At 40.3% G+C, this 24,168-nt stretch overlaps 1 protein-coding gene across 1 annotated transcript in view; it reads left to right on the top strand.

Moving 5' to 3' along the window:
* The window catches only part of nxph1 (neurexophilin 1), a 35,681-nt gene extending 15,675 nt beyond the window's left edge, over window positions 1-20,006 (top strand). Inside the window, exon 2 of the mRNA XM_037474766.2 lies at window positions 18,852-20,006. Within this exon, the coding sequence (XP_037330663.1) occupies window positions 18,852-19,607 (756 nt within the window). The 3' untranslated portion in view covers window positions 19,608-20,006. The remainder of the gene's footprint in view (window positions 1-18,851) is intronic.
* The last annotated feature ends 4,162 nt before the right edge of the window (window positions 20,007-24,168 follow it).

Raw genomic sequence — 24,168 nt, 5'->3', positions numbered from 1 at the left:
TGCAGGACAATGAGCAAGGTCTTGACACAGTCAAAGTCAACCTCTGCAGCTTTTCTTTAAATACCAGTGCTTATTTTTGCTGAAAGGGCTGTACAGAAACATGGAAGATGTTGCAAATGGGTTTACGCATAGAAGGCCAAGTCATGCTGAAAATACGTCAAGTATGTCAAGGGCAACAGGGGCGTTGCACACATTCAAGATTAATTTTACACAGGCCAACACTTAGGTCAATTACACACTAATGTGGAAAACCAATGTCTGCATTCATATTTGTTGAAGTCTGCTCGTACAAGATTAAAGGACCATCCTATACGTTTGCCGGAAGGTGAAACCCTTTTGATTTGAGATACTTTTGACACTTTTAACAGTTCCCAATCTCCACCAGCAGTCTCCACCACCTCTTTTTTTGTGTGCAAAAAAAAGAGATGGGGAAAGCAAGGATCTAAATGATGCACACCTTTGAGCTCAACTGACAGGGGCTGCATGGAAGAGAGAGGAGTGAGAGTGAGGAAGGGGAGGGTAAACGCATTATCCAGTTTCTATGCTCAGACATTGAAATAAATTGCAACAAGAAAGAGACAACCAACACTCTCTCACATTATTGGAAGTTGGCGGATATCTTGGGCCGTCATACTACTTTGAATTTTGTTTTTCATTTGAATTGCTAGACACTTTGTCTAAGCATGGTTTGATTGATTAACAATACAACTAACTTTGCAATTCCTGTTTAATTGTTTAGTATTTTTTGGGGGCTTATGTTGCATTTTGTAGAATGGGTTAACCAGCTAGTCGGGTCAGTGTTCAAATGATGATTTTCCAAAAAACATGTTAGAATTGATATTTTTATCCCGTCTGACTGTTTTGTCTTTGTTATATTCATCCAAAATTTTTATTTTTGTAATAAGCAGTGGCCAGTGAACACGCTGACACTGCTTGGTGTCATTTAAGTATTTAAGTCCATTATATTGCACAGAGAACAACCCCTTTTTTTATGGGTTTTCTCTTGATTGACAATTATCTCAATTTATCCTCCTTTAAAAACCACACAACATTTGCTATTTCTCTCCTATGTATTTGGTTAGTCCCATTTGTCAAACTTTTTTTCAGTTGACATCTCGTCACAGTGGGAGCCTGTCCAATGATGTGCCCGACACACCTGCCAAGAGCTCTTGGTCTACCAAAACCGGGAGACCCAGAGCCCCGGTATGCAACGCTGTGATACGATGACGTTCGGTCACTCAGTCAGTTCAGAGCTTCTGAAGTGAGCACAGATCTGATATGGAATTAAAGGGCCAATTAGTCCTCAGGTAATGGATAACAGCTCATGTTCCTCTAATTCTCTGCTTTGATGATGCGAAGAGAGAAAGACAGACACGGCATTAAGTCCGGAGCGCGGCGTTCACTTAGCAGCCTCCCGCCTCGCTTCAGAGGCTACATGGGACTTTGATTTTCCCATTAGCAGCTGGGAAAGAGGAAGCGCTGTATAAACCTACCTGGCTTAGGATGTTCAAAAATGAGCAATGGATATAACCCCCCCCCCCCCCCCCCCCCCCCCACACACACACACACACACACACACACAAAGGGGCTTCAGTCAGCTTGATAAGGGCTAATCTCTGCCTGAGTGCTCTTCCTTTACACCTGAGCTTGCTCAGAATCCACACGGACGTAGCGTGGTGGGCCTTGTATACCCCCGTACGAGATGCAGGTCAGCACTTGGTTGGAGTCACTGGAATGAAAATGAACTCCCTCACCTCACAAGTGTGATTAAGAAGCGCAGCTTGGTAGGAAGCAGCCGGTGTGAATTTAATTGGAATTGAATATTAAGGCTTGCTAAAATCTATTGGCCGTCACTTTGATTCTATTAATCGAAAATGGCTCTGGAAAACTTTTAATTTTTGACTTCTGAGAAGTGATTTAAGGGCGTTTGTCTCCAGTTTTCATTATTAAATAATAATGTCTACCTCATCTGTTGTACCAGTCTACTTGTAATAATTTCTACTTTGCACACTATGACAGTGAACGACATGGTGCTGTTTTATCTGAAGGAATATTCATGAGCAGACAAATATGCTCAACATTAGTACTAGAATTAATCCTTTATTAGTTTTTTTTTTTAACCAGAATCTAATGATTTAAATATGACGATTTATTTGTGTTTTGTGCTGACAATGTACTCCCTATCAATTAATAATATTGCAGGTTGACAATTGAATCTATGCAAAGTTAGGGAGTTGTATAAGGCATTGGATCAAACTTGTCTTGGTCCCTGCCTGCATGACTGCAGGTCGACTCAAACAAAACGGCCTGCATTTCAATGCATCGGCTAGATGGATGTTAAAAGTTGCAAAAAAAGGTTCCAAAAAGTCTGCTTGTCTTGTGGATCGCCGGTGGGATCAGCTAACGGCTAAAATTAAATGACTTTCCTTTGGTCGATTTGAACACGGATGAATACAAACAAATGATCCTCGTCAGGAGGAAAGTGTCTTCTCAAGTCTTTTAGTGCTGTGCCATTGATTCAAGAAATTGATAATCACAGAAGCATGCGATTGAAAGTAATTGGACAACAAGTTATTGATTCCCGCCCCTACTCAATCCTGCTAGCTCAGTTTGCAGTAATTCTTCCTTCCTGTTTCGTGACTCTGGGGCTGAGGATGGAGCCAATGATCCTCTCGGCACACCTGGTGATCCGCTGTATTCTGTTCCTGTCCTGTTTAGTGTCAGATCCAAACCACACAGAGATGGAAGAACAGAGAACAGACTGGATGATGGCAAAGTAGAACAGGACAGGAAGCTCCTGAGCTGGCGCAGGAAGTACAACCTCTGCTGCGCCTTCTTCCTGATGGTGTCAATGTTGGAGGCCCACTTCAGGTCCCGGGAGATTGTGGATCCCAAAAACCTGAATTCAATTCAATTAATTTTATTTTGTACAGCCCAAAATCGCAAATTACAAATTTGCCTCAGAGGGCTTTACAGTCTGTACACATGCAACATCCTCTGTCCCGAAACCCTCACATCGGCACAAGAAAAACTCCCCAAAATATGAAAAAACCCTTCAATGGGGAAAAAAGGGAAAAAACCTTAGGGAGAACGTCAGAGGAGGGATCCCTCTGTCCAATGGACAGACTGCAATGGATGTCATGTGTACAGAATAAACAATGTAAAAGATGTACAATACATTCAATTCCTCTAACAGAAATGATACAAGTAATTGCAAGTAGCAGAACAAGTCAGTTCTGTGGAATGTATCCACAGCAGACACAAGCTATGTCTCAATGTCGGTTGGCTGCATCCTTGTAGCCTCCAGCCTTCAGCAGCCTTGGAGGTAGACCTGAGCTGGTCCTCCAACAAGCGCCTAGGCTGAACCGAGCAGCCTCTGAAATGGGACGGTCTGTCCATCGAGGGGACTTGCATCGTCAGCTTTACTTCCACTGCTCCCGTTGCCTGGCAACCTGCTGAGCTTGACAGTAAAAGCCTTAAAAGCCCCAAAAATCACAAAGTACAGATAAAGAAGATATAAGACTTATTTAATTTAATTTACGAAGACATGCTTTTCCTCTGGAGCATAATATATTTCAGGCTGAATCACTTGTTTTGGTTATTTTAAATTGAAATTTAATCAGTTAGGCCATGCACTTTCAGCTAAAAGTAATGATGCAATCTTAAGGCAGAGGAGATTCTATCAATACTGTCAATAAATATCACAACAGCAAACTCATTTATTCTGTAATGTTACTGACTTAGAAATTGATATTTCATGTTCATGACTTGACTGCCTGAGCTCACTTTGATCTATTTCTGTTCATAATATGAAGTATAAACTATATATATATTTCATGACCACGGAAGTCAGGGCTGTAGTCATTTCATTCTGGGATAGAGGGCTTCTTGGGGACTTCACACAGCTCCAGTGATTGGTTAACGATTGGCGTGAAGACGGGGGCCATCTGGTCAGCATGGACGCAACACCCCGTCTGTGCCTGGAGCCTGGTCTTCAGTATGTAAAAGAGGCCCCCGTCCTCTTTGCAGATTATCAGGGCCGGAGGGGGGGGCAGTTAGGAAAGGTGAGAAGGAGGCAGGGAGAGCTAGTAATTAGTTAGTAACACGTCCTGCGGTGAATATAAAAGTTTTGTAGTCAATTAAAAGAGGTCCCCTGTGATTCACCCAGCACTGTGACACCCGTACACCAACTTTCGTTAATATGAAAGCGGATTCCACCTCCGATCATTTTCCTTAAGCAGTGCCGTTGGACGGTCCGCTCGGAGGTCCGCTTCATCATGGGTTTGTCACAGCTTTGCAAGTACACAGCTGCCATCTGCTTCTGGTAACAAGGTCGATGAGAGCTGTGAAATGGTTTTGTAATAATATCACCCACCAGTATGTTTCTAATATAATATAATTTTTTGCCCTGGGACCCCTTTACAGGTTGATCCACACTGTTTTTATCTGCAGAGCAACCACTCCCTTTCACATAGGGCTTAATTTAGATTTAGAATTGCTGATTCATTATATAGTATGTGCATGCATGGCTTCTGCCTCTTCCTCTTCCTCGTCAATGTCCCTCAAAATCAATGATAGACAGAAGCAAACTACAAAGCGTTTCTGAAATGTAATTACAAGCAGCCAATACAATGCGCTGGAGTGACCCTGTAACTACATGTTTTGGCTTTAGCTGAGTTATTTATGCATCATGTTGATGAGAGCTTGTCCTAGCTTTGAGATGAGATTCTTGCCTCAGTGAAAGCCAAAAAAAGGCATTGCATTATAGGCTTAATTTGATTCCGGGCAACTACTCTGCTCCGTGATGAGATGTGGAGTTGTTACAGCGCTCCTGCCTCCTCTCTTTCTGATTCCCCATCACAGACAGACCCCAGGTCAGCTCCAGCGCACTCCCAATTAAGCTCTCAATGAGAGAAGGACAAACTTCAATATGTGTGTAAGAGCAAATCAAATAAAGCATCAGAACAGACTCCATCATATTGCTGAATTTATATTTAGAATATTTCAGGGTCTGAGTAGAAGTCTGGGATGTGTGTGAGTGTCCAAGCAAACTACCTTGATCAACCCAAGCCCATTCCTTGACATGCAAATCACAATTCTAAAAATACTATCCTTTTATGAAGTTGTAGGGCATGGAAATGTTGGATGTGGGGATGTGTGGGTTTCCTCTAACTGAGTCCAATAGATTCCAGGTGTTTGTACTCGGTGGATATTAAAAAGCAAGCGTTGTGTAATAAAGAGCGTGTGTTTGGGGTTAGGAGGGAACTCTCCGAACACTTTTCCCTGATGTACTGAACCGACTTGTGACTAAAGACTAATCACAATGATTACACTAAGCACACATAATTACTCATAGCAATGGACTTAGTGGAAAGCAAGCTGCATCCTTCCACTGTGAGCTGAGCTCAGACATTAAAAGAATACTACAAAGAATTCATATTAGTTCAAACTGTGATCTCAGCAGGGCCTTCGTCAACAACAAGGCCTTTCGTTGTTTTTGGTCTGTGGATTAATGAATGAATGAATAAAACTCAGATGTGGCACAACGGGCAAGGCATCCCAACTTCTCACAACACAATAATCTATTAAAGACTAATATAGAAATATTTAAGCACATAAAAGGCATCTATTTGATTACTTTATTCTCATTTTAATATTAGACATTGAAAGGTCCAGATTCGTACACTGAAACTTGTCCATTCATTATTGTAACTATGAACTTTAATATCTTAAAATGTTTTAGTACTTTATTTTATAATGAACATTTTCAAAACTTTCTGTCGTGCATTTTTCTTTTCAACTCCACCCTTTATTGTAATTGATTGTTTTTTTTTCATCAGACTATTTATTATTTATAACTCATCCATCTGACAATAAATATTGTCGAGATATTATTCCAGATTGATTTGACAGTCAGTTGTTGACTACATCCAGATGTTAATAAATCGGCAATGCTACTTCAGTTATTATGGTGCTGAATCCTAGACCAAGTTGGACATTACTGTATTGTGTACCGTAACTTGACGTGATCAAATGATCTCTAACTGGATCTTGGTTAAAACTAATTAAATGCCACTTATTACTTGTATTAATCCTGTTGGATTGGATTCTTTCTGGAGATCCACACAAGTAAAAATAGCAAATAATAGTACTACTACTAATATTAATATAATCAAAAGACTAAAAGTTAGTTCCTCTTTTAATTTGTATCAATATGCATAGTTATCTGATCTTCATGACTGTAAATGACTCGTTTTTGTCCTGAGAACTGCAGAATTAGCTCATCATGTTTAATAAAGCCAAGAACACCAAACATTATGCACATGTACTTTCAGCTGTGCGTTTTGCAGTGTGAAAAATTTAAATAATAATCCCCTATAATGCGTCTCCTACCAAGAGGAGGAATAGAGGGAAGGTGCAGAAGTTGCTTAAAAGCATTCAAGGCGATGGTGGGAATGGAGACGGTGGCGAGTGCTGGGGGAGTTATTGCTCCACTTACTTTACAAACTGAAAATCTCATTAAGTGTGACACTGAAGATTAGTTTAGAGGGACCAAAGTGGAAAGAGAATGAACTCACAAAGGGGCTGTGACGGGGGCTTTGGCTTTGTTTGCCATCATTAATTCAGCATTTCAACAGCTCAAGGGAAGCTCAGAGCCGCTGATCAGAAGAGCGGCGGATAGAACAGGCGAACAGGTGCCCTCTTTCCTCTCCAAACACTTTTCCCTTCTAGCTCCCCTCCTCGGGTCTTAATTGAGGTGAGTTGTGTATTTGGGCCATCTGCATGCTGACAAAATAAAGCCGGCTTTGATTTATGGTACCTCGGGACATATTAGCTTCTGAATATCCTCAGCCAGAATCTTAAGCTTGTAAACACCAAGACATTGGCAGTGAGAATGGATTTGAGGTTTTACTACAATTTATGAAGGCAATGTGAACCAAGACTGAAATACACGGTTTTTGTATAATAAAATGAATTATTCTCATTCCATGTTTCTCTGACTTACTATAGGTGTGTGTGTGTGTGTGTGTGTGTGTGTGTGCGTGTGCGTGTGAAGTTCAATTTAAACAGCTGATGTCCATAGAACAAATAAATGTTCTTGAATGTGGTTGTTGTTAGAGAAAATAATTCCCTGGCGGTCTAGCCTATTTGACAGCTTTTCCCTCATTCATTACAAAATGTCCAGTGAAAAGGGGAAAAGACCAACTGAAACAACTGCGGTGGAAGAATATTTTTGAGTAGCATTTCCAGAAGTATTGACACTTATTAATCATCCTGCTTCATCACTGACAACTCACACAAATAACACAAACAAGTCTTTAAGCTATGAAATGTGACACATTGCATTGTGGGATAGCCAGCAGAAGGATCCTAATAGATATTTGTGTTATATTTTGGAAGGGCACTTCACAATGTTTGACATTCATACTAAAAAGGTTAGCATTGGCATACAATGATGGATTGTAAATGTGGTTGCTAGCTGTAAGTAGAGGAGAGAGTTGGGATTCAGTCCCCTTCTTCTGCCTGACTGGAATGGGATTGGAGCATAAAGAGGCCTCACTTTTGTGTAACCTATAACTTATAAGTAACTTTAATGAAACTAATCAAAGCCAATACAGGTTATTACATACAATAATACGGTCAATTGTATTTTGTAAAAAGTCTACACAGCATTCTTTTATTTTTCGATAATTTATGTTAAATATTTTTTCAACAATAGATGCAGTCGCTCATTGCAAAGAAGATCAAAATGGATTTCAGCTGTGATTGTCTCTAACCATCAAGGCCTTGCTTGTGATTGGACCGTGCGGCAGATCACTGATGCAGACAGGGTGGAAGATCCCGCATTTGGCCTTTTTTGGCATAACGTCTGTACAGGGAGAGACAAGAGGTCTATCTATTGATGAAATCTATGGGAGGGCAGATCAGTTGCACTTTACAGCAGTGTGGCGCCAAGCAATAGTGGTTTATCTCACACTGTGTGCAGCATTAACAGCCGTTAGTGACCTCGTTTCATGGCTTATTCTCTGTGAACAACACTAGGTGCTGTGAACACAAGGACAGCAGACATCCTCGGTCATGCTCACGTCGTAACACCAAACGCTGGTGTGTGTACATATGTTTGAACGTACTGTATGTTTGTTGAACGTGCAAAGTCTGTCCTGGGCCGGGTGCAATGTAGGAACGAGGATGTATCACCGGCTCGGGGTACCCACACACACACAGCTAATGTTGCCCTTCATTTATCCAACATTTTTTTCAGATTCTGCAACTGTCTGCAGGACGTGAGTGACGATGGGGAGCATTTCAGTGCTGTTTTGTCGTCGAAGTTGAAATATTTTAACTTTCGCATTTACTGTGTTTGGTCGTTTGATAGCAATTTATATATAGATAAATATAAATATATAAGTCAATCTTATCTTAATTTAATAAGTGACTCTTCCTTGAGACAAGGCACTTGAAAGGATGGGTGTGAATGGGGACATAGTTTCCTTTCATCTCTATCTTGGTTCATTTTAGGATCTCTATCACGCAGATGAACCGGATGCTGTAAACATAATGTCACATGGAATGAATCATTGATTGTCACTTTTACTGAGCTCTCTGACGCTTTTAATTCCTTCTGCAACAACAGAGATGTGAATATGACCATTATTAGTCTCGACGGTAGTTAAATCTCATTGGATTTCTGATATTATACGACAACTTAAAGTCATCTGCATTCGAGGGCTTTTGGACTTTTGAAGGATGGTGACGGCCTGAGCCTCCCACTTTGACCTTGGCGATGGCTCAAAACCACGTCCATGGTGACTCCGATTCTACACAACTTATTTCATTTAGTCCAAAATCACAGTGGTCTCAGAGGGCTCTACGACGTGTACACGTGTGACATCCTCACATTAGTAGTGCAAAATATCCCCGAAATGAGGGAAGAAACCTTAGGGAGAGCAACAAAGGAATAAAGGGACATGATTAGAAGCCTTGCACTGTTCATCACACCGAGTTCTTTGTTCTCTTTGTAAGATTATACTTGGAAAGTGGGAACCTAGATAAAACATGTTGTTGAAATAGCCATTTTAAAAGGCCTTAATTTGCTGAATTGATGGATCGCGATCAATAAATGAAATTATATTCAGCATTTCTTTTATTCTGGCTGAAATGTTGCAGATTCAGTGATTATTTTGTAATTACTAAAGAAGTACATTTTTAGAAACACACTGAAATTAACATGCTTACAGGGTTTTGCAGGGTGTTCACTTGAGAGCTCGTTTTTTTTGTGCTTAGTCTGCTGAACTTCAGGTTAATTGTCTATATATTCAGGGTCAATCCTCCTCAGTCCTGTTCTCCCTCTATTGTAAAGCTAACATCCTGAAATTGTCCTTTTTTCTTTCTACCTTTCTCTATTCATTCTGTGGAGCTTTGGTGAGGATTCTTTCACACACCACATAGTGCTCAGGCTTTGCAACCCCCTTGGCTTGATTTTGTTGATTGGAAATGTTCAAAAGATACAGAATATCTGGAGCTCATCTCAGATCTTTTGTCTTGAGTGATCCAATTATTGTGCAGTAAAAAAAGACACGGCCACATTTTCTCATTAAGATCAATGAGATGTGTACAAAGGCTCGTACAGTATTTACTTTTACAATTTTACAATTTTCTTCTCCCGTCACTGAGTTACAAATTACCATAGAGCTCACAGCACAACATGGATTGCAATCCAAGCGCAATTTGATGTATTGCCGCATTCTTCAGCTCTTGGCAATAACAGCGCCACATCAATAATACCTGTGTGTTAAGCACAACGCGACAAGTCAATTAGAAGAACAAATGGGGAAAATTCCTTCTGAAGAGGGCACAGGTCAGAGCAGTGGTTCCAACACGCAGGGTCGCCATCACCAACCCATTTTCAGGGTGCGGTTTGGCAATGTCTCTGGCAGAAAAAGTTTGGGAACCACTGGTTTAGGGCACCAAGGGTAAATGTATGTGGATGACTCTTTGTGTATCCAAATCAAACATCAAAAGTTCTTGAAGGTAGGATTCTATGTTTTGTTCCAGTTGTCATTGGTTACAACTTGCTGCAGAGTCACAGAAAAAAATAGTTTTAAGGGGCATCTTTATTTTGGTAGGTGGAAAGCCAGTGATCTTTTACTTGTAGGAGCTTTTTATGTTTTGTGAAGTTTGATGTTTTAAGTTTGAGGTTTAAATGTAAATACAAATCAGTTTTTCTTTCATTCAAAGCTTAACACGATTGTTGTTGCTGCAAAAATCCTTGTTAATGGGAAAATTTAAATATTCACAGAACTACATTAAGTTTTGTAACGCTGTCAAAATTTTGGGAATACTTGACCCGATAAAATACACCCGATAGGAAACACTTTTTATCAAATATAATAATAATAAGTATTACATGGCAAATTTAAGAATTCCTATTTTATGTTCCTGTATACAAGGGAGTCTCCTGAATTGAGGAAGTTTTACCTTCTATCCCTGTGAAAATCACCCAATTGGGTGCCTGTTGAAAAAAACAGGGATGGGATCAGGGACACACGCCTACCTTCAGGGACATGAAGCTACCCAAGGAGCCACGCAACCCAGACAGCAGCAACACAATGAAATCAAGTCAACACAACTGCATCAAACATCTGATCATGGGGTTGATTTCTTGGGTCACAAAAGAATTGTGACACTCCAAGTAATGCAGATTGGTTAGTATATTTAAGATTTGTAGTACCACCTTGTTCCCTTACCAAAGTTCAATGTGCCTGAAGTTGTGGAAAGCCTTTTGAGGCTCCAGAGGGAGCTGTGGAGAGCCTTTAAAGAATTGCGTCAAGGGAGCCATTGTCCGTTGGGGCTGAGTACGACACGCGTGTGGTCGTTTGAATGAAATTAGTTTACCAGAACCTCTGTTGCCCTCTCATCTGTGCTGTAAGCTGAAGGCTCCAGGCTCCATTAGGACCTTTACGCATCAGAACCTCATCTGACGGGTCGTATTGTGTAAAATGTAGGCTCATTGATTTGGTGAGGTCGAACAGTGTGTGGAATAACAACAATAACAAAACGGATTCTGCTGCATTAATGTGGATTTTCTTTAGAACTTACGAGTTTGTCACAAAAACGTATAGAAGTGCAATGGGTAGTGGAGTACTTGTAATGTTGGGATCGACTTCTCATTCAGGACATATCGATTGATTAAATTACTGTTTTATAATAGAGGGGAAAAATACACTGCTTTGCTGCAGTTAGTGAAGGGAACATGGATATAATGCATTTTGTATACAACTGTACTTTTTCTTTTTTCTTTTGCATTCACGCTTAAAAAAAACAGAATCGTAAACGTCTGACAACAAAATGATTTTCTGCAATAATCTAGAATCCGAGGGTAAAATGCCATTGGCTTTTGTGAAGGAAACCAGTGGCATCCTAACTTCGGAAGTTAGCAGTATGAGTCATTAATTGGGGTACGCGTGTGTTAGCCCTGACACGCATGCACAGCACACAAGTGCAACAAATTGAAAAGAAATACCATGTTGAATATTTCATTATATTTAATTTCCTAGATCTTACCAGAGCAACGTGCCCTCTCTATTGACTACAAGCCCTCATGTTGTAAACCCATATTTACTTAATGGGGGATCATAATTGACATGTTGTTGGTCTTGCTCGTTTAAACATGATAATCTCTATGAGTGACTGATTTAAAGCCTGTAGCCAGTGTGTGAAAGCATTTGCATAATGTTGTACTGAACCAATACACACCTACATTACATTCAACTCCACAGGATTCTTAAATAAGTAAGTAAATAATACACATTCATGCCTTGTATAACGCTCTTTTATTTTTTATTCCGCTGAGAAGTACAGACGTAATTACAAAATAATTATTTTTACATACACTAATATTGCATCCGGCGGGTTATCCTGATTTGTATTTCTCTACTGATCAGTGTGGACAGCTCGTGCCTCACAGAACATGTTGTATGCATCACAAACACTGTGATACACCCTCTACCTCAGACGTGTTTAACTCGCGGCCATTTGTCTCTTATGACTGGCCCGCCACTCAATAGGGCGCATAGAGTACAGGCTGATGCTAAAAGTCCCAGAAGGCAGTGCAAAAGCTACTAGTGACCAATCTAACCTCTCTGCTGTTGTGAATCTACAAGCACGTCCCATCCTCTGTCACTGACGTAACAGACCAAAGTACTCAGAGACGCTAGTCTCACAGCTTACGACCTCTCAGGTAGCTCCCTGCCTCACAGAAACACGGACTGAAAATACCTCCGGTACGATGGTGATTAACAATGGGGTCCATAGCGAGAAATGGCCTATTTCAATGGCAAAATCAAAACAAGAAAAAAGAAACAATAGAAAATACATTTGAACCTTTTTTTACTCACTTTTTGCTATTATGCAAATGAGACTTTTGGGACAGCCAATAGCTATTTTCCTTACTGAGGAGTTGGCAACACCACCCAGCTGCACCTTCAGGCTGATAAACATGTATTCTTTTGCACTTTGTCCGATATCCCTTCTGTCTTTTTGGCCCTCAACGTGGTCCCTGTTTTGGATTTTGGCCCCGTCTGTGATTGAGTTTGACACTCCTGCTCTATCCAATGACCTGTGACTGGAAAATAGCTAAGGTATCGAAATGACCACTTTAAAGTGTTTCAGCTCAAGCCCAGCTCAGGCCAAGAGGTCAAGGGTTATGAAAAGAATAGGAGAAAATGAAGTGTCTGGCTAACACGTTTTTTTCCCTCCGCGAAGAAAGAAATTTAAAAAACATTAAAACTTAAGCATTGCAGTCATTAGATTTCTAGACAGGGTAACCTCGGGTTCTGCTATTCACATAAAATACTTTGAAACAATTGTACTAATGATCACATTGATCTACACAAAGAAAAACATCAATACCAAGGCGACAAACTTAATATTATTTTCATTTGATTTCATATGGGTCCAGCTCAGAACAATTCCCGTGATTCTAATATTTGAATGTATGTATGATTTATTTGACACGTTCAGATCAGTACAGACGTACCAACTGAAGACTGCAGAATTATTAAAACAAGTCTCTGAAGGATTTGACCAAACAAGTCGTTTAGCACAGTGAGGTAAAAAGGATTAGTTTTTCTCCATTGGTTTGCTTTTTCTTTGACCGGCTTTATTTACAGCACTGTAGGCTGCATATAATTTTCATTGGTTTTTGTTTCTGTGTTTATTTTACAGTATATTTTGCTGTACACATTTTATTTATACTCTGATGTGTGGTAGTTATTTTATGTTTGTGAATGATAATTGCAATTAGAATAAATTACAATTTCTGGTAGTATGATTGCAATGTGTGACCCTAAAATCCTATTTCCTTTCATTTTTTTTATACACAATTGTATTCTGTTAGCTAGACAAAAAAACATTGTCAATAAAGAACTGGGCTAAGACTGGTGGACATGAGGGATTTCAATGGTCCTCTGCCATAGTGACAAAACAACTAAACACATGCCAAAGGGACAAAGCAGTTTTGGGGCACTGACTGTTTAAACGAGAAAAAAATGTAGTATTGACACATGAGTGAACTGTTTTGGGAGAGTAATGTGCTTTTGCAAGTGAGCATTAGTGTTGTGCAGAACTGTAAGACTATTTTTCCAAATGATCTTAGAGTTTTGAGACTGTAATTTTTGTTTCAAAAAATGAGCCAAACCAATGGAGAAAAACTGTAACGAAGACGGGCCTGTTGCTGAATGAACCAGGATTGGGTTGCACGCTTCATTGGGAAGTTTTCACTAGAGCAGACGGAGGCGGTGCTGCTTGCCTGGCCCAGCAGTCTTCCTTGCCTGAGGGGGGGGGGGGGGGGTGAACGACTGGCCGCCTGGCCGGTAGTCCGGTACCTGCGAGTCCTCCGCTGGCCGCGGTGCACCGTTCCCTCGGCTGAGCCCAAGACAGCTGGCAGCTCCAGGATCCAGCCACCCCGCTAGCCCTTGGCCCCGAAACATGCTGAATGATGCCCGGGCCAGAGAACTGCAATGACAAACATGTGTGTATTTGCTACATATAGAGCCCACCCACGGGAAACAACAACTAACAGCCATGCTCTCTGATTGTTGTATGTTATTACTGCAGAGTTTGTATGAGGACACCCTCATTCTTAAATGCAGTGACATTATTCATTATTAATACATCACTATCAGTGGCTCTAGGGACAGACTGGTGGGAATTGACAGAACATCAGTGATGTCATTCCTGCACAGTATTACGCCCAAGAGCCTAACAGCTACCCTGGAACAAAATTGGACAGAATGCTTAAATTTGATGAATTTACTTTGAAAGCCTTAAAGTGGCGGTGTTGAATATTTTTATTTAAAACAAATGTCCATTTGAGTCACCACCAATCACTGAATGAGGTACCACCGGTGCTAGAGCCCATAGCCCGCCGATGAGAATATTGCGATATTTATATAATCGTAGTATCGTAAACTGTGCGTCTCTGTTGATATCCCTGAAAAACATTCAATATTAGTTTTTCTCCACATAAAAAATGAAAAATATACAGATAATTATTGAAAGTCTATTTTGAAGTGTGCACATTTTTTTAAATTTAATTTAATTGTTTCTTTCCCAGTTTAAGAATTCAGAACGCTGTGTGGCACTACACACATCGCATGCAAATGAGCGGCCACGCATGACGCCAAAACACCCAGCAGCGTTTGACCAGTGGCCGTGTGGCAACAGGGAATCTATAAATCAATACATTGATCTGCAAATCAATTCATTCATAGCCATTCAAAATAACCGCATGGTCAAGCTCAATTTTGTATAATCCTGTTACATACAATTATATCCCATTTTCTTGAGAATTTAATCCAAAGGCACAGTGCATTTATATGTAATATGATAGGAATAATTAAATATTAGTCATTTATATTCACAAAGGGGACATCAAATGTAATATACATTAAAGACATCTGCTTCATGCATTTTATAGGGAAGGTGGTAAAATTAAGGCTTATTATAATTTACACACACACATCTCGGTCTGAATCCACTGCATGAATGCCGCTTGTAGATGCTCACAGATTATTTTATATTCCGTTTAGCTGTGGTTGGCTGTAGAGAGTTGTTTTGCAGATTTAAGTCTTCATTTTTTTGCAATGATGCAATGAAACAAAATGGAAAATAAGTGTACAGCAGTGCCCACCTTTAATCGCCCCACATGTAAACCCTGATACGTCTGCCAGCACATTTGACATATCTTGTACCCTTAGCACGGTTATCTACACACTGCCAGCCCAGTCGTGTCCATGTGGAGAGCCGTTGACAGGCAATCAAAAGGCTCTATTTATACTCACTTGATAGAAGACTGGAGTACAGTATCTTCAATCATCTGCCACTGCTGTTAGTATCAAAAGAAATATTGTCTCATGCTGCTTGTCTCAGTGTTGATGTTGGTTTTTTTCTCCGAGCTGGAAGATGGAGAAGAAAATGACTAGCTCCTTCAAAGCAACTGCATCTGAACCACTTTGTCTTCAGTATTTTATTTTTTTATTTTATTACCATAGATCTTTATCAACATAACCCTCACACCCCACTGTCCTCTGGTATTCTTCAGTATGAGAAGACCACCTCACCTATTTGAATAGGAAATGATTGCTGAGTGTGTGTGCCTCACGCAGCAAAGGGCCCTCTGAGTCAAACCCTTGAGGCTAAAGATAGATCCCCTGAGACCCTCTTCAGCTCCACTGAGTGGGCTGTTAACTTCAGTCAGCTTCTGTTTGTGTCTACCCTTTTTTTCCTCAACTCTAATGTAGTTCACAATCTCCGAGGTGGGGGAATTACTATTTTAGTCTACTTAGTCCACAATTAGGTCTGGGTGTAATACATTTAATTTACTATTACAGTTTTCCAGATTAAGTTGGAATTAATTGATTTGGAACTGGGAACTCATAAGCGTGAGTTGCTAATGCTAATTTGGTCATTTGATTTAATTATAGTAATTTATGGTGGTTACTGCGTTACCAGAATGCAAATTTAGTTTAATGGCAGGTAAGCTTATGAATGCCAATATTTCTGAACCTCATAATCGGCACAAGGAATCTGGACAGTTATTGTTATTGAGATGGGTTTTTTTTAGCTACAAATGGTAACCTTTTGATATTATGAGATGAAAATTTATCCCACAGGATTTATTATCAGAGAACCATACATTTCTTTAAAGGAATTTGCATGGACAGGTCAATTCAATTCAATTCAATTCATTTTATTTTGTATAGCCCAAAATCGCAAATTACAAATTTGCCTCAGAGGGCTTTACAGTCTGTACACATGCAACATCCTCTGTCCCGAAACCCTCACATCGGCACAGGAAAAACTCCCCAAAATATGAAAAAACCCTTCAATGGGGAAAAAAGGGAAGAAACCTTAGGGAGAACGTCAGAGGAGGGATCCCTCTCCCGGGATGGACAGACTGCAATGGATGTCATGTGTACAGAATCAACAATGTAAAAGATGTACAATACATTCAATTTCTCTAACTGAAATGATACAAGTAATTGCAAGTAGCAGAAGAGGTGTACGGCAGGACCACTGCAGGGACAACCTCCATCAGATCGAACCACCATCCACAGAGGCTTCTGTGGGGAGGGAGAGCAGAAAGATCTTGGTTTTTGATGACAGTAATATGAATCATATTTAAAGTAATGATGATGGCAGCAGCAGGTGTCAGCAGAGCCATGAGCCAGGAGTCAGAACCGGGGTCCGCACGAAACTATGATCCACGGAGACCTGCTAGGCGAGAAAGCACAAAAAACTCCCGGAAAGAAGCTTAATTAGTGATGTACATTAATAAAGCATGGATGATTGTGGGAGGAGAGAGTGAGAGTGAGAGAGGGGCTCGGTGTGTCCTAAGAAGTCCCCCGGCAGTCTAAGCCTAGAGCAGCTTAACTAAGGGCTGGTCCAGGCTAACCTGAGCCAGCCCTAACTATTAGCAATATCAAAGAGGAACGTTTTAAGCTTTATCTTAAATGAACTGACCGAGTCTGCCCCCCGGACTGAAAGTGGAAGCTGGTTCCACAAAAGAGGAGCTTGATAACTGAAGGCTCTGGCCCCCATCCTACTTTTTAAAACTCTAGGAACCACAAGTAGCCCAGCATCTATGGAGCATCTATGGATAAAGGACATTCCTGTTACAATTTGAGCCAGAAGCCAAAGTATTTTAACACAATCACTGTTCATTTAAAATGTATGATTCGTCAGTTTTCATCTTACGGTACACCCCTTGCTGTTAAGAAACTCACTGTGAGGCAATTCAATCCTAACTGATTGGTAGCAAAACCTTATTTTACAAGTATCGATCTGGTGGGGAAGCCACAAAATGCAAAAACCTCAGAAAGACATATCTGCTGTCACGTCTTACAGTAGAAATCAGGCAATCAATGTCACATAAGTCCACTGGGCCTGTATCAGCTTCATTCCACTCATCGCCACTAAATGGTGAAAACCCTAGGTTTCATCAATCTTCCATTCAAGGAGCACTCTTTAGTTAATAGTCCACTCTTTAACCCCTGAACAAGCACTGCATATATCTGGGAGCCACACACTGCTTCTCATGTCGCAGGGAAGATATGGGAAGCATAGGTCTCACTTTAAATGCTGCATTCTATTTCTAGGTCAGCTTGCTTCACTATAATTCCCAATTAGGAGCTGTCGTTTGTCACCATTTATACATTGAACCTTTTAGAAATTATTGATCTGGGCAACCCCCCATGGAAAACCTTTGATTGGTCAATCTAGAGGAACATGACATGCCTCAATGTGAAGGTCAATATTTCCTGAATTGATATAGAAAATACAGAGAAGGAATTAATCTCATGACACACCCTTACACATCTATATTGGTTTTTAAACTGAGACCTCCTTCCAACCCGACCTGCTTGAAAATTAACACAGCTATTCAACATTGTACTAAACATTGTGGAAGGTGTGGCTTACTAAAGAGGCCACCATTATCTACCCCTTAGTAATAATAGACAATTCACCTAGTCAGTGAGGACTCAATCCTTGATATTACATGTGACGTGAGGTCTAATTCCCAAAACAGGCACTTTTAGTCACATAAGTACTTAAAGTAGTCCTTGACTTAGGTCGAGGCAACAAACAACGTGCTAACAAGCCCAAAGTGTCGCCAAGGGTCCAAGCGCCCGTGTGTGACTAGTTGGAAATGCGAAAGGGTCGGTATATGAGGTGTAAGGCCATTTGGGGATTTGAAGTGGTTTTTGCTTTGTCTAACAATTTCAAAAAGTATTCCTTAAAGGATGTTCCACCTATAGTATGTGATTAGACTTTTGCACAGGTTGATTGTTGGAGGAGCTATGATGAGAAGTACACTACAGAGAAACGTCAGGGTCTTAGAGAGACCTGTGTGTTGTACTCATCTAAAACCCAAACAAGGATGCACATGAATGCACACAAAATAACGCACAGTCATACCCTTTTATGCTGTTTCACTTATGCAACATAGTAACACAGTAAGGTACCAGCAACTGGAATTATAGAGTCCAATACATCTAACTCTAATTCATTCCTTGATCATTTCATGGCCAGTAAAGAAGACCTGTAAAAATTGAGAAAATATTTACTGATGATTTTGAATCCTTCAACATATTAGAAACTTGAATACAAATGCAATATTTTCTATATTCTGCTGTCCTGTTGGCGAAAAATGGTGACGATGTATAGAAATTGATGAATTACAACTACAATATCTTAATTTCACCTGTATTTAATACCAAATTAAAATTCCAGAAAAAGTTCAAGTTGAAGAGAAATGTAGCAAACCAGAATTGTTTTTTTCTCCACAGGTTACAACTGTCCACGCCTCAAAGTCGGACGTTGTCAAGTCAGGAAGCCCCAAATCCACACTCAAGCATATATGGACAGGAAGCAGTAAGGACATGTCCATCAGTAGGCTGCTGTCACAGACTCTACATGGAAAAGAGAACAGCACAGCCTTGGACCTCCGCTATGATACTCCAGAGCCCTACTCCGAGCAGGACCTGTGGGACTGGCTGAGGAACACCACGGACTTGCAGGACTCGCGGCCCCGGGCCAAACGACGGCCAATGGTTAAGACGGGAAAGTTCAAGAAGATGTTTGGCTGGGGGGACTTTCACTCTAACATCAAAACAGTCAAACTCAACCTGCTCATCACCGGTAAGATTGTGGATCACGGCAATGGCACCTTCAGTGTCTACTTCCGCCATAACTCCACAGGCCAGGGCAACGTGTCCGTTAGCCTGGTACCTCCCACCAAGATAGTGGAGTTTGATGTGGCTGCACAGCAGTCCGTCATCGACGCAAAGGACTCAAAGTCCTTCAACTGCCGCATTGAGTACGAGAAGGTGGAGAAGGGTGCCAAAAACACACTCTGCAACTTCGACCCATCCAAGACCTGCTACCAGGAGCAGACCCAGAGCCACGTCTCCTGGCTCTGCTCCAAACCTTTCAAAGTCATCTGCATCTTCATTTCCTTCTATAGCACCGACTACAAACTGGTGCAGAAAGTTTGCCCAGACTATAACTACCACAGTGACACGCCCTACTTCCCCTCCGGCTGATCGTCCCATATTGTTGTCTCATATAAACCGAAAACTGGACAAGTGGAGCACAGACTGGGGCTTCTCCCCATCCCAGAGAAATGTGTATGTTAGCCTTACTGTCCCTTACCATTTCCATGTCACAGAGTCAGCCATCCTAACTGCTTCCGCAACTTCAATGTTCAGAATTTTGCAGAGAGTTCATTCATTTTTAAGTTAAAAGGTGGTATATAACACTGTCAAGTGCTTAAAATGACCCCAAAAACTCTGTGATTACAATCATAATTAGCAGTTTTCCTCAGTTATTTTTTGTCACTGTTGTGTAAAAAGCAGCATTTTTGTATCCTTTTGGGATGACTTTTGAACTCTGCCCTTTGATGTATGCTTTATTTTTACAAACACACTTCTAGATGTTTCTAACTTTGTTTTCCTCTTTTAGTATAGAAGCCTGGACAACAACGTATAAAGTGTTCATTCCTGCTGTGCTGTTTACGCTCTGCAGTTTATCCTTTATAACTGGAAAACAAAATGAAATTCCTCATCTAAGAAGAATAAAAAAACCCTCCTTTTTATTCAACCTGCAAGGCAGCTGACGGGAGGAATTTGATGGGCGCCTCATGCTTTTGGCGATATAAGGTGGTCTTACCTTGCTAGGGGTGAGCCGGATCTGACCAGGATTCCTTCTCAGGTTTGGAGAGAAAACGAATTAATGCGCTCAGTCACTGTCACACTCTCAATCTTCAGCTGATTCCAGTGTTCCTGATCTTACAGGTTGATGTTTGTTAGGTGATTGGCTCATTCTCAGCTGATTGAATATCTGGTTACCTGTTTGATTGATCTGCAGGTCATTTGTGGGGGATGGGGCTTGCTCATTGTCCCTTAATATATAAAATGTAATGTTATGAATTCTCTATCTTAGAGCCTAATTTGTATGGTTTGTATTGTACATAGAATATTGCCCTGCTTCTGTACATACCCCCATGAGCTGTGTGTTCACTCCTTACCTGCTAAGTCCTCTTGTACACTCCATTTATGCTTGTTCTTGGTTCCTCTAACAAAGAAAATGATGTTGCTGCCCTAGTTGTGAGTTCCTTGAAATCAGCAATCATGTACAGAAGCTGTAAACTGACTAAATATATTAAAAGTATTAAATTAAATTTTATTTGTTGTGGGTGGGGTTGTGGGTTGGGGAGATTTGGAGATATGGTACATATGAATTAAAGAACAATTTTATCAATTGAATGCTGGTATGTGTGGTTTCTTTCATTTTGTAGGGTGTAGTGAGTAAGTAATAAAGTTCAGTTACATACTTAACGAACACCAGATATGTAAGCCAACTTACCAACATTTATTTTAAGCCAAGCCATGAATTTTTCCTAACCTGAACATAATCAAGTTTTGTACACTACACTTTATCTCTCATTCAATTTTCAACATGTTTGTTTTCCACCCTTCAATGTGGCAGGTACAGTTTCGCCCATCATAACGCATTAACTACCGATTGAGAAACTACAATGAGAAACCCGGCAAACATTTTTGGTTTCTAAAATACATGACAATATCAGTGCCATACTAACAGTAAAATACCATAGTTATGGGAAATGAATAAAGTTTATGGTGCAGTTAGTGTAATGCCGCTAAAATGGTGGTAGGAGTACAAGGGAAAGATTGTTCCTTTTGGTAAGTGCAACAGGCACAGATTAACCCTCACGGTTTGGCACGCATGGGTTCCAAGGATCCATTACACATTTTAATCTGTCAAATAAAGTGGTAAGCAGCACCGCTTTAAGCCCTTGACATTCCATTCAGTTATTTTAGGATACGTTAAGGCTAGCCATGTTTTGGAGGGAAATTATATTTTTTCACATATGATCTCATAAAATGTAGTGTTTCTGAGAAACTTGAATAATTAAGAAGATTATTTCCACCTACATACAGAAAACTGGTATTGGGGATGAGTATGGTGATCCTATCCAATATATGATATATCCAATATTGTTTATCAATGATCACAAGTTACTAGTGATAATTGATGATCACTAGTAATAAGGTATATTTCCTTGCTTTTTGGTTTTGTGCTGATTGGATCTGTGATGGGATGCACAAATAATGGTAAATAAGTTAAACTTGAAAGTAAAACAACAAAATATCTTATGCACGTGATGGGATTCAAAAAAAGGCTTCCTGCTTTTTTTTCAGAAAATGCCATGTAGTGGTTTGGTTGCAGATTGGAAACAGCTGAACCCTAGTCCTCCCTCCGTCATACCCTTCACCTTTTTCAGAGGCCATCCTTAAAAAAGAAATACATCAACATCCCATTCTGCTTTCTTGCTGCTTTTTCCATTCACAGAATAAAAGGGTGTAAGACTTTCACCTCACAGAAGTGCTGAAGAGGACAAGGAAATGAGGGGGTCATTCTGGATCTACTGTAACGCAACATGCACAAAATGACTTTGCCCTTCCACTCTGCTGCTACTCCATCAAGCTGTCAGAGCTACCATGAAACCTCACCATCACTAACTGAATAGTTTCTGATTTGACAGACAAAACGGTTTAAACCAGGCCATGTCAAATAACTGCATTGAAAATAGGTTAAAAATGAAAAGAAAGAAGCTAAAGCACACAGATTACAGTAATGAAAAAGTACTTTTCTTTGGCGCTGGAGTTGAAGTGAATGAACATAAGAGAAAATACTGTTATTAGGCTCTTTATTCACTGCAATCATTAAAAAGAAAATCAGCATGTTTAGCAACTCACTGGTTTGAAAAGCTAGTAGCATAGACTTAGACTAATGTAAATGTAAAATAGTCTACTCTATTCTATATACTTTGTAATACTTTTGCACTTTTTATTCTATTGCGTTTCAAATGGTTTTCAATTGTCCAATGAACTGATGCTAATGATTTGGTTAATTAACTGGTATAACTCGTTTTTACCACAATATGACAATTTTGTTTTCTCGATGGTGAGAATTGTTTTAATGTGTCAGCCTCCATATTTCTCTTATTGTGTAAACAAAGTGTAGGTAAATCATCTTTGGAAAGCATGTTGCCTGACTGATTAAGCTGATTTCCTAATAATCGAATGTGCCAGAAAGTTGGACACGTAGTGGTGTAGTTGTAGTTGTAGACCCTCGGAGTTCTGGAGATTGGGACGCAAGACTGATAGCGTCTGTTCAGGGACTTCACAGTGGCACCTGCCATTGAATCCTCCGACTCGGCAGTTAGGATCAGCAGTCGGCTTTAAACAGATTAGGGGCTCTGGGGGAGGGAAATCCACTGCCTTTAGCTGGCTCACAACTTATCAGTAATTAAAGTGGATGCCAGGTTTGTGTGTGTGGTCCGCAGGGTGCTTTCAGAGCTGTCCTCATTAAGGAGCTGCCTTCAAAGGTTTGCCCCCAATGCTGAATTCCAACAAGCCCGCAGAGGTTCCATGGTATATGGATAAATAGCATCAGCGTAAAAGCAAACATATAACAAAACAATGCCAGTCAATTATAAAAGTGATAAAGATGAAGACGTTTCTTTCGAGCTTACAGTCTTGAAGGACAGACCGTCCTGGTGAGGACACCAGGCATCAGCTTTGGTTGAAATGTTTATCTCTTTAAAATGTATGTTCTGTTTAGAGTTTAGGTAGTTTGCTTGTCAGGAGAATCAGTTGCTTTAAAAAAATGTTTTGTCTTCTTAAATATGATAAACCACATTCAGGACCTAGATCTCTTTCAGAGGTCTACGTCTGTTAAAGCCATCTACTGCCGATCGGACAAGACCCGGGTTACCTGGATTATTGCAGAAAAATTCTGAAATGGAGTAAAAACCTTGATCTCACCTGGAAAAGAATAACCATGAACTCACTTGGACAAGGGACATCATTTGGAACACACAAACTTGAGTGCCAGCGTTCAAAGGCCATTCTCTTGAATGCATCATCACTACAAACAAACAACTCTGGTGTGAATAAAACAGAATCTTAAACGCATTCCTAATAGCTTTAAACTTCGTTTCCTTTTAGTCATTACATGTGGGACGCAAAAATCTATGAAAGGTCAACGTAAGGTAGCAAATCATTTTGGGTGAAGTATGCAGGTCCTATCCCTGAGCTTAATGTATTGATGACAGACGGACAACATAGGGTGTGTGAAAATAAGGAGGAATTAAACTACTATATAGTCGAGGGATGTTCCGGAAATTGCCAGACATAGGGGAATTTACTTTATTTTGGACTGGTTTCAGTCTATCGAGTTTGCAGGAAGCATTAGGACTGTCGGTAATCGAAAGGTTCACTGTTGCATTGAAATGTGGTTATTTAGACTACAGAAGTATCATTTTGGTTAAACAACCATTTAAATAATAATATTAAAACTGTTTTTTAGAAACCTGATTGGTTAATTTTAAACTTTATCAATCGCTAAACTCACATCGGGGAAACTCATTTGCCCCCCAAAAACCCTAAACTAATTACAATAAACACATTTCCTTATCAGGGATCTCGAGCTGCGTAAAGACGCTGTGGGAACGCCCCTGCGTGACCGCGTCATGAAGCACGTGTGAAAATTAACCAATGGCGAGCTGGTACGTCATAG

Source organism: Pungitius pungitius, chromosome 17 (genome assembly GCF_949316345.1).
Source record: "Pungitius pungitius chromosome 17, fPunPun2.1, whole genome shotgun sequence".
NCBI classification, from domain to species: domain Eukaryota; kingdom Metazoa; phylum Chordata; class Actinopteri; order Perciformes; family Gasterosteidae; genus Pungitius; species Pungitius pungitius.
This window is presented reverse-complemented; position numbering and strand designations above follow the sequence as displayed.